Raw genomic sequence first — 10595 nt, 5'->3', positions numbered from 1 at the left:
CCCTCAGCCCCGGCCTTGAGTTTGGGGCCGCTGGGGCCGGAGCAGCTGCCGGCCTGGGGGAGAGGGACCGGAGCTTCCTCACGGGAGCGGCCCCGGCCCTTGTGCAGCCCGCTGCCTTTGCAGCCTGTCTTCCGCAGCTGCAGAAAAAAGGGCTGGGTGCCCCCCTGAATGCACGGCAGCTCCCGGTGCGACAGTGTTCACGGAGCCTCCTGGCAGCACGAGCGGGACGCTGCAGCGGTGGCAGTCCAGGGAGGGTGCCACGTGCAAGGATGTCTCGTTTAGGGGACCGACTGTGGGGCTGGGATAGAGCCAGAGCAGCGATCCAGTGCCAGCCGCTGTCCCCCGTGTCTGGCTGTCACTTGCCACGTGGTGCTGCTTACCCAGCCTCAGGGCGCATCGATGCAGTCATAGATGCAGATAAAAGGGCTGGTTGTATCCAGGATGCAAGTTAAAGGGCAGCTGGGGTGGGGGGGCCATAAGAGACAAAAGCCACCTGTGTAAGATTTGAAAATCATAACGGGGGTGGGGGAAGCCTCTGGTCAGATTGCTCCTTCACTTAAGTGGACTTGCTAATCAATTAACCAGTTTAATTTTTATTTTTATTTTGCAGACCCCCCTCAAGAGTCGAAGCGTAATTTGAACCCTGGTTGCATCTCTAAAAGCATCTATACACCCATGATTGGCTGGCCCTGTGTGATCAACACCCTATGGCCGTGTAGGTGGAACTACGTGGCAAGTCACAGCTGAACCTGGTGAAGAACATCTTGCATTGAAAAGCTGATCTTGCTCTATCCCAACTATGCAACTGGTCCTGTAAAAAGCATCACCCAATGAAGTCCTTGTCTCCATGTTAAACAATTGTAATGGTAGCTTAAGAGGGATGTTGTAGCTGTGATGGTCCAGGAATGATGGCACATGCAAGGATTTCTTAGGGTGATGTCATTTATGGGACTGTATTGCATAGCAGGGATAGACAGATACCAGCCTTTCAACGTGAGACACTCTTCCCCATGTCCAGCTGTGACTTCCATTTATCTAGCCACAGGGTGTATCAGTGTATTAAGAGATGTGGAAAAAAGGGCTAGTTGTATCTATAAATTTATCAATACACCTAATGATTGCCCCCCTCCCACTTTGTAGGGTGATGCCTTTTACCAACTGCATAGCTGGGACAGAATGAGAGCAGCTTTCTAATGCAAGAGTTTTCCCCAGGTCCAGCTGTAACTTGCCACATGGTTCCATCTACCTGGCCACAGGGTATACAGATGCATTTACAGATGCGGGGGGGGGGAAAGATCTGGTTGCTGGGGTAAAAAACCCTGCTCATACCCAGTTCACTCATTCTTTCAGCCTTCACTGTCTGCCCCTGCATGACACAGGATACAGGGCAAGATGGACTTGTGGTCTGAGCCAGTAAATAGCAGCCCTTACGTGACAGTCCAGAAATGACATGAGAGGCAAGGACTTCTTAGGGTGATGTCTTTTATAGGACCAACTGCATAGTTGGGATAGAGTGGGACCAGCTTTCCAATGTGAGACCTTCTTCCCCAGGTCCAGCTGTAACTTGCCATATGGTTGCACATAGCCAGTCTCAGGGTGTGTCAATGCATGTATAAATGCAGAGAAAAGGGCTTGTTGCATCTATAAATGCATCTTTACACCAAATGATCATCTTTCTGTGACACTGTGAAGCAACTGTAATGGCAGTGTAACAGTGAGACGCTGTAGCCATGACGGTCCAGAAATGATGAGTGGCAAGGACTCTGTAGGGTGATGTCTTTTATGGGACGACCTGCATAGTTGGAAGAGAGCAAAACCAACTTTTGAACATAAGACACTTCCTCAAGTCGAGCTGTAACTTACCATGTGGTTCCACTTACTTGGCCTTTCTCAGCCAGGTGCCCTTAGCTATCTGGGACAGCTGCACTTGAAGAGTGTCTTCATGTTTCCACTGTAGCAGTGCTTTGTAACAAGTAGCCGATGAGTCCCAGCATGCCCTCTGCCAGCACAGATCAGCACAACTCAGCTCTTCTTCAGCTTGTATCTGTGTAATTCTAACCTTGAGCAGCTAATTGTAATTGCCCTTTGTTAATATTGTGACTGTAAGATTTATAATGATATTCCCACTTGTTGAAGTGCTATTTTGGTTCAGTTTCCTAGGTTTTACAAAGAAACTGAGAAGTGTTTTACCATCCATACTTCAGAATTGTATGCATGTCTTGCCTTCTCCTCTTTCACTCTTTAAAATCCATCAGTATTGTAAGTTGACTCACTTTACTGCTTTGCCATATCTCCCTTGTGCTGTGTTGTGCTGTGCTGGCTTTGTCTTTTCCTACCTGGCACTTCTCATTGTATCTGCTTTTCAAGTTCTGAGATCAGGTAGCTCCATTTTAAATTCATAAATCAAGAGGTGATAATCTGGTATCAATTAACACAGATCATTTTCTCAATTATAATATTCCTCTGTGTTGCTTTAAAAGCAAGAGGCATTACATGAATCAGTTTTGTAGATCCTCTTCATAAGCAGAAAAGAATGTGCCTTATGACACATACAAGATGAATTTTAACTGGAGCACAGTGATAGCCAGATGACTATGCCAACCCACATGGATACCTAGGATGTTCATGCTTGTTGAAATTAATATGCCTCACTACATAATACACTGGTACTTGATTTTAAACTTTCTGATAACAACAGGACTTCTAATAAAAATAAGTATTAAGGTGATAAAATTGGACCTTCTCAAATTTTTTTTAGGGTTAGATTTAACAAAAGTGTAAACACTCAAGGAATTTCATGAATGCATTTCTGAATATTTGCTCTTTTTAGTAGTATTTAATACTTCTGGATATGTTTGTGTGAAAAGTAGGGTTTCCATGACAAGTGGCAGGGACATGGACTACATAGAGCGAAGGGTATTATTTTTTTCTTTGAGTATAATGGCAGTCAAATTTCATATTCAGACTTAATACTTCTGACCAATAGACGGTTAGGAAACAGTAGGGATATTTAGCAGGACAGCATGAAAGATACATTCACATAGAAAGGAGATTGTAGTAATTTGTGATTGTTACCAGGCTCACTTCTGAGAATCTCAGTTATAAAATATTTTGTTGCAAGGCACAGGTACATTAAATACCATTTTGTAGTATGACACATTAGTGTTTCCTTTAGATGTTTTGACAACCATGACTTAGATTTTTCTAAACCTTAACATGTCTCACTTTGACAGGTGTTCCTTTTTTAATAACCTTTTCAACATCTTTGCATGTTCAAATAGAACATCAAGTCTTATATTCTAAATTCCATTACTAAAATTCTCTTTAACTCATTGGCCTTTTTCAAGAGTCTTTTACAGAAACATTTTGCGCTGTCGTTTCTGTAAATCGAGATGTCTAATTTCTTAAGACACTTATTTCTGTAGGCAGCATGAATTTATTTTTAGCAAGGAAACTTGCTAGATTCTAGGAGCAAATATTTCTCACTCTTAATTTGCCAAGTAAAATACATTTGGACTAAATGCCTGATGCTTTTCACCAGTAGCTTACATGGGTATACGCTTATATACAGTATGGTAGAATGTCATAGTCTCAGTACTTAAGATAGATGGCAAACTGGTTTTTGAGAATCCCTGTATTGTAATTCCATTTTTTTTGTTCATAAACCTGAAATAGAATTAGCTGTTAAAAACTTTTCACTTGATACTCATGCCTGATAAAACTGAAATATGGTTACCTCTCCATATACATTTTGGTACGTGTGTCTCAGAAAAAGCTCTTAGAAATGTGTCTATAGGTTTTGTAAAGGTAGCTTTCTGACTGAGCATTTTTAAAGGAATGAAAATCCAGAACTGATACTTGCAATACCTTGCACATTTTTCTGTGTAGTCCAATATGGGGCATTTTTAAGATGTATTTCCTAAAAACTACATAACATCTTTTAGAAGGACTCTTCATGATATTGTCCAAAGGCAATTTCCTGCTTTATATTATGAAAAGCAGTCTTTCTGTCACTGTTGTATTTGTATGATTATGTTTGCTTCATATGATTATCTAGGTGTTCTTTGATGTGAAGATCGGTGAGAGAGATGTTGGCAGAATTGTAATCGGATTGTTTGGAAAAGTTGTCCCAAAGACTGTTGAGAACTTCATTGCCTTGGCAACTGGTGAAGTATGTTTGTTGTTTCCTTTCTCATTTAGCAAAATGACATCTCAGTTGTTAACTGTTTTAGTTCAGTGTTTTCACCCATTTTTCATTCTGTGAATAAATCTGAGAGAGAGAACCATCTAATGGGCCCAGCTCTTCTGTCTATATTTCTGACTCCTTCCAGCTCTGTGATCAATTCATATGAGGGCAAATAAGGGTCTCTTGAACTAAGAAGAATTTTGTAAATTGTCCTTGTTAAAGCAGAAGCAAAATTGCTATCATCATCCTGTAAATAAACTGCCTCTCTAATCCATGATTTTTGAGCTACACAGCATAGCTGTAGTAAGCACTAATTTGTTTTTGCTTCATGTCATTTTTTATGTCTTTCTATGATTCTAGTAGGGCTGTGATTTGCAATATACCTAGTACAAAAGTAATCTTTTAAAGTTCTTTAATTTTGTTTATATAATGTAAAACTCTTAACATTCAAATTGATTGCCTCTTTCAATGTGCCACAATACATGTCCTGTATAGAAAATCAAATGTACTTGTTTGGAACTTTGTTCCTTTTCTTAGAAAGGATATGGGTACAAAGGAAGTAAATTTCATCGCGTGATCAAAGATTTTGTGATTCAAGGTGGAGATTTCACAGTTGGAGATGGAACTGGAGGTACGTGCTTATTATTGTTCAGCTCTCCTCTTTGTAGTAGGCTTGGATGAAAGAATGAACAAAACAGTATTTCCACTTTTCAACCCAGCTAAAATGGATGTAGGTTGTAGGCTATAGAAGCATTTACTTTGGGAGTTCAGGGCCTCCTCAGCCTGAGGAGATTCAAATATTTTATTTCACATTAGTGTTGCAACCATCAGACTGGAGGATAGTCTGTCTGAGGGTACCCTCCACCCTTCCTTCTTTAAAAAGTTAGGCTCTTGTGCAGCTATAGCAGGACAAGATTTCTGGAACTGGGAGGATAACAGGCAAGAGGAGACTTTTTCCTGTAGCGTAGTGGTTAGGGCACTAGGCTTGGAGGGAATGGGAAAGACTTGTTTTCCAATCCCTGGTTCCTGGACTATGTATACATTTTACATTAGACAGTTATTGGATTTAAGAAGGAAATATATGGGCTGAATTGTTCTGTTGCTGGTATACTCTTCTAAACTTGCTTTTGTTTTGTCACAGGAAGAAGTATTTATGGAGAGCAGTTTCCGGATGAGAACTTTAAACTCAAGCACTATGGTATTGGGTGGGTCAGCATGGCTAATGCTGGCCCAGACACTAATGGTTCCCAGTTCTTCATCACAGTGACAAAACCTTCCTGGTTAGATGGAAAACACGTAGTTTTTGGCAAAGTCATTGATGGAATGGTAAGTTTAAAACTGGTCCATGAAAACACATAAATCAGGCAGAATTCATTTTTGTTTGAAACTCCCTAAATCCAGTTCAAACCATTGTCATGGAGAACAGAATTTGGTATTCTTCATCCAGAAAATAATTGTAAAGCACTTGCACTGGAAATGTTATAGGAAACAGCAAATATTTGTTGAAAAAATGAAGGCTAAATAGTCTTTTTGGCTTCTAGATTTCCCCAGATAGAACACTAATGATTGGCTAGGAACAGACACTGGATTTATTCTTGGAAAGTTTGTGCCTGTTTATCCTGGAACAAAAATATCCTGGAACTGATTCATAAGTACGTTGCCCTTCTAATTAGGGTTTAGTGAGCAGCTAAATGCAGAGCCACTTTTTGCCATTGATTCAGTGATATAGTCCTGGGATAACTCTACAGACTTACTTTGCAATATCCTGGGATAAATGGTTACTTCCTTTTTAGGATTTAACCTGGGATAATGGACATAGATGTTTGTATACTTGGACATCGTTGGGGATAAAATAGTTTTACATAAGATGGCAGTAGTGGTGGTTTGCTATAACAAAGAATCTTTTATTCAATTGGGAATATGAAGAATTTATAAAACAGAATTTATGAAGAATTAATACTTTAATAAATGCTTCATATTTGCAATTGAAAAAAAGACTTCCTTGAATAATAGATTAAAAGACTCCTAGGCTCAGCCCCACCAAAATGTTAGCTGTGCTTTTGGAACACATTTTGATGATTATCTAAGGGAAGTTAAGCACAGGAATAATTACCTAAAGAGTAGGGCTGTGCAAAACTTTGGAAGCCGATTTGATCTGGAGGAGATTTGGTCAGATTCAGCAGCCAAATCTCCGAATTGGGAGACTCATTAAAAGGTCCAAATCAAATCCAAAGCCTCCAAATCAATTCAGAAAAGATTTGGAGATTCAGATCAGCCAGGGAGAGGCAGGCAAAGCTGGGTGGCTGCAGGTTCTCGTGGGGCTTCTCTGGCTGTGCCTGCCTCTCCCTGGGTGCGGGGAGCTGCAGGAGAAGCCCCCATTGGCTGCCCTGCCTGGCCCCATCCCATCTGGCCCCAGCCTCCTGGCAGTTTAAAAAAAAGAAGAAAAAAAGACCCACACTTACCAGGGGCTGTGGGGGCTATGGGGTCTCCTGGCAGAGCCCCCCATGCAGCCCCTGCTCCCCGATCACCCCCCCCACCCTTGCCTGGCCTCACCCCAATGGCTGTCCCACCCAGCCCAACATCCCAGCAATTAAAAAAAAAAAAAAAAAAGCCCCACACTCACCAGCTCTGGCAGTGGGGATACGGGCTTCTGGGGGCTCATGGCATAGCCCCTCTATGCAGTATGGGGCAGTGGGGGCAGCAGGGATCTTCATCCCCCCTGCCTGGCACCCACACAGCAGCTGCCCCATGGTGCAGGTTCAGCACGACTTGGCAAGGTGCTATGTGCTGCCTAGGAGCTGGGACCACTGGGGCTGAACAGTGCCAGGCTCTGGCTGACTGCTGGAGCCACCCCAGCTCCCAAATAGTGCTTGGGTGCCAAGCAGGAAGGATGATCCTCACTGCCCTGTGCTGTGCAAGGAGGTCTCCGCCACAAGCCCTCAGAGGCCCTGATCTTCATTGCCCAAGCTGGTGAGCTCCGATTCTGATTTGGCCGAATCAAATGGGGACAGTGATTCGAATCACTGTCCTCCGTATCAGCTGAATCTGAATTGAATACTTCTCTATTCGCACAGGCCTACTAGAGAGCTTATGGAATTGTTGGTATTGGAATTCTGTAAGTGCATTTATCTGGAATGGTGTAGACCAGTGGTCCTCAACCGTTTTTTAAGACTCAAATTACCCCTTATTAGATCCCTGGTACCCCTCAGAAAATGCCAGCTTAGGTTTTACTCCTTTTTTTTTTTTTTTTTGACTACAGAAAAACAATAGAGCAATTCTTTTGTTGCAAAAAACTTAGAAAAGGTCACAAGAGGTCAACATTTTTTTGACACAATAGATTCCCGTTTGAAATCTTCAGGTTTGTCTTTAGAATCTATGTAACTGTTGCACACCTAACTGCTAGTATTCACAGCAGCTTGCATCATCCTTGAAAGCATTTAATGACACCATGTTTGAGAACCACTGGCTTAGGTGATCCTGCTTTGAGCAGAAGGTAGGATTAAATTACCTCTTTAAGTCTCTTTTAGCCATTTTTTTCTGTTTGTAGTTGGCAAACAAAGTGATAAATCATACAGCATCTGACTTCACTTACTAATTTCTGGTGGCTTGCCCTTGCATCTTATTTTCCATGCCACTTCAGCTCTGTTTTGAAATGGATAGAACCTGTTCTGAAGAATGCATCCTGTGTAGCTCATGAAATCTTCATTTGAATAAAATCTTGTTCAAATGAATTCTAGTTCTCATGAGCCATAAGAGCAGTTGAAACAGTCTTACAGTTATAGTACACTTTAGCTCAGGAGTAAATTAAGTGGTACACAGTTAATCTAATCAGTGAGGGTATGGAATGACCCATATCAGGTCAGAGCCTGGTGGGCATTAGGACAAGGGGGCTGCCACTGATTCTGTGGTGTGGTAAAAACCTTCTCCTTTGGAGCCTGTGCCACTTGACGGTGGTATGGGCAGCATCCCCCTCTTTCTTGGAGCCCCAGGTGACTGACTGCAATATGGTGCAGGGAGAGCCCCCTTCTCACTCAGTGCTACCAAAAGTATGGCTCCACAGGCCAGATCCAAAGGCTCTGCAAGCCATAAGGTTGCCAGCCTCTGATCTGATCTAATCTAATAGCCTTAGATCAGAAAATTGATCACTCAATCTGAATTCTAGCCTTCAAAATAATACTCTATTTGCTAGTGCCAGTTTAGTATTCATAGGCAGGCATCTGATTGGAGGCATTGGTAACATATTGGCATTGGTAACACAATTTATGTAGAGTATGGGGAGAAGTCAGATTCTATAAGCACTGGACTGTGGTTAGAAAAAAAAATACTATATTACCTTCATGATCCCTAGAGTTGATAGAACTGCATACTTGTTAAATTGATCAGCTGCAAGGATAGTTTCAGTTTCTTCTTTCTAACTCCAGATGTTCTGTTCAAAATGTTCCATCCTTTTCTATAAACACATACAACAACATTTCAGGCGGTACTTCTCATTAGGTAGGTTCTTGCTTAGGTCCCAAATTACTTCTAGTGGAAAAAGCAAACTTCTGGGGGAAAGGAACTGGGAAAAGTTCCCATTCAGAATTGTTGAAAATGAATTTTATGCTAAGAGCATGTAGTTTTTTGCCTAGTGCTTGATATTAGAGTATTTGTTTCTACTAAATTCAATCCCTTTCTTTTTTTTTTTTTTTAAATAGTCTGTTGTACACTCTATAGAACTTCTGCAGACAGATGAACATGATCGCCCTCTTGAAGACTGTGTGATAGTGAACAGTGGCAAAATAGCTGTGAAAGAACCATTTGTGGTTGAAGTAGATGACTGGTGAAATGAGCACCTACAATGGAAGAGGAAATGTACAGCTTTTCTCTTGGGCCTAAAATAGGGATGCAGCTATTGGTTATCCAGTGAGTTTTCAAATAAATATGCCGGGGTGTTGGCAAATAGAGTGGGAATCTTCAGTTGCAAGATATGCTTCTGTTCTATTCTGCCAAAATTGGGGAAACCGCACTTATTTTCCCCCTAAAACAAGGGACATCCAATTAAGTACTAGAGCTGCTAGAAAACCAGGAATTTATTTAGAAACAGGTTTGAAATTTTTCACTGTTTTGCAGGTTTTGAGATGGTCTCATTTTCTATTTCTTGTGAAATATTTCAGTATTTGTTGCTGACAATCCTTTATTTACTGAAAAATCAGATTTTAAAAATTTTTTTCAAAGCTGATTCTTGTAAAAAATTATGGTAAAATATGAAAATGTTTCAAAGCATTTTGATTTCAGTAATTTTCACAAGTCTTTTTCTACAAAATAACTATTTTTACAAATGTTAGTGGGTTCCACAAAAGATACATTATTGCTGCTTTCTTGGAGATAGCGATGTAACACTACAAATGGAAACAACTGACCAGTTCAAATTCAAATCCCTTGAAAGTGCAGAATGGCACTGTTTCTTCTTTTAAATAAAAGTTCTACCAAATACAAGACACTAACCAAAGCAAAGCAACTTAATTTGTATTAAAAATGTGCTTTAGAAAGAACCTCTGTTTTGCACAGGATATTTTATACACAGTTAGCATGTCATGCAAAAGACAGCTCACCAAAGCCTTCAAAGTACAAAGATTTAAGATGGTGCAATTCAGCACTGAATTTTTTTTTACCCTTTCCAACTCCTCATTTGCTGGCAGAATAAATTTTAATACATTTTTTAAAACGAAGCATGTACAATAGCTCATTCAAAGATAACTGTACTGAATTTAGGCTGGGCCAGAGATATATATAGGCAATAATAAACTTTTGCATTATGAGAGTTGTTTTTGCTTCTGAACTTTCATTTATAAAATTGAAGCTCGAGGAGCCATGATCTAGCTTCAAAAAAGGGTTTAAAAGCACCTGAAAATCCTGTGATGCCTAACTTTTCAGTGCTTGGTCCCCAGAGCTGACTCCATAAAACCATGAGTAAAGCATCGAGGTTCTTTAACAATGAACTGAGAGAACTTAGGTACTTCTTCATGGGATCCAAAATAGCTGCCAAGCAGGGAACTGGCTAGTCACCCACAAAGCCTGCCGCCACCAAGAGCTAGCCATGAGGGAAGTGCTGAAGATGCTGAAACCTTCTGAAGGGAGGGGGGGACTGAAACACTTATTTCAAAGAACTCAACAGTGCTTACCCTTTTGTTTTAAAATATACTCAGAGGAGAAGGATGGAGGTATTTATCTCTTTTATATAATACTCTTATGGTTAAGCAAATACCCAGGAGGATCCAGCTTTAATTCCTTTCTCAGCTCCTCTAGTAGGACTCTTAAGTATGTTACATAATGACTATTTCATGTAAGATAAATGAACAGGCACTGGAACCCAAGATTCCCCCCTTTCCACATGAGCTAAACCACAAAGCTACAGCATCTCTCATTCTCT

At 40.9% G+C, this 10595-nt stretch overlaps 1 protein-coding gene across 1 annotated transcript; it reads left to right on the top strand.

Annotated features, from left to right (window-relative positions):
- Positions 1-4039: 4039 nt before the first annotated feature.
- On the top strand, positions 4040-9986 carry PPIC (peptidylprolyl isomerase C; the record flags this gene model as incomplete). The annotated part of the gene is given in 4 exon segments (XM_019554711.1): positions 4040-4171; positions 4724-4817; positions 5328-5512; positions 8881-9986. Coding segments are annotated over 4 exon segments (540 nt in total), but the record flags the coding sequence as incomplete, so codon positions are not given.
- Positions 9987-10595: the final 609 nt, after the last annotated feature.

The sequence above is a fragment of the Crocodylus porosus genome, unplaced genomic scaffold (genome assembly GCF_001723895.1).
Source record: "Crocodylus porosus isolate Cpor-Errol unplaced genomic scaffold, CroPor_comp1, whole genome shotgun sequence".
NCBI classification, from domain to species: Eukaryota; Metazoa; Chordata; order Crocodylia; family Crocodylidae; genus Crocodylus; species Crocodylus porosus.
Note: the sequence above shows the minus strand (reverse complement) of the source record. Positions and strands in the feature narration are given on the sequence as shown.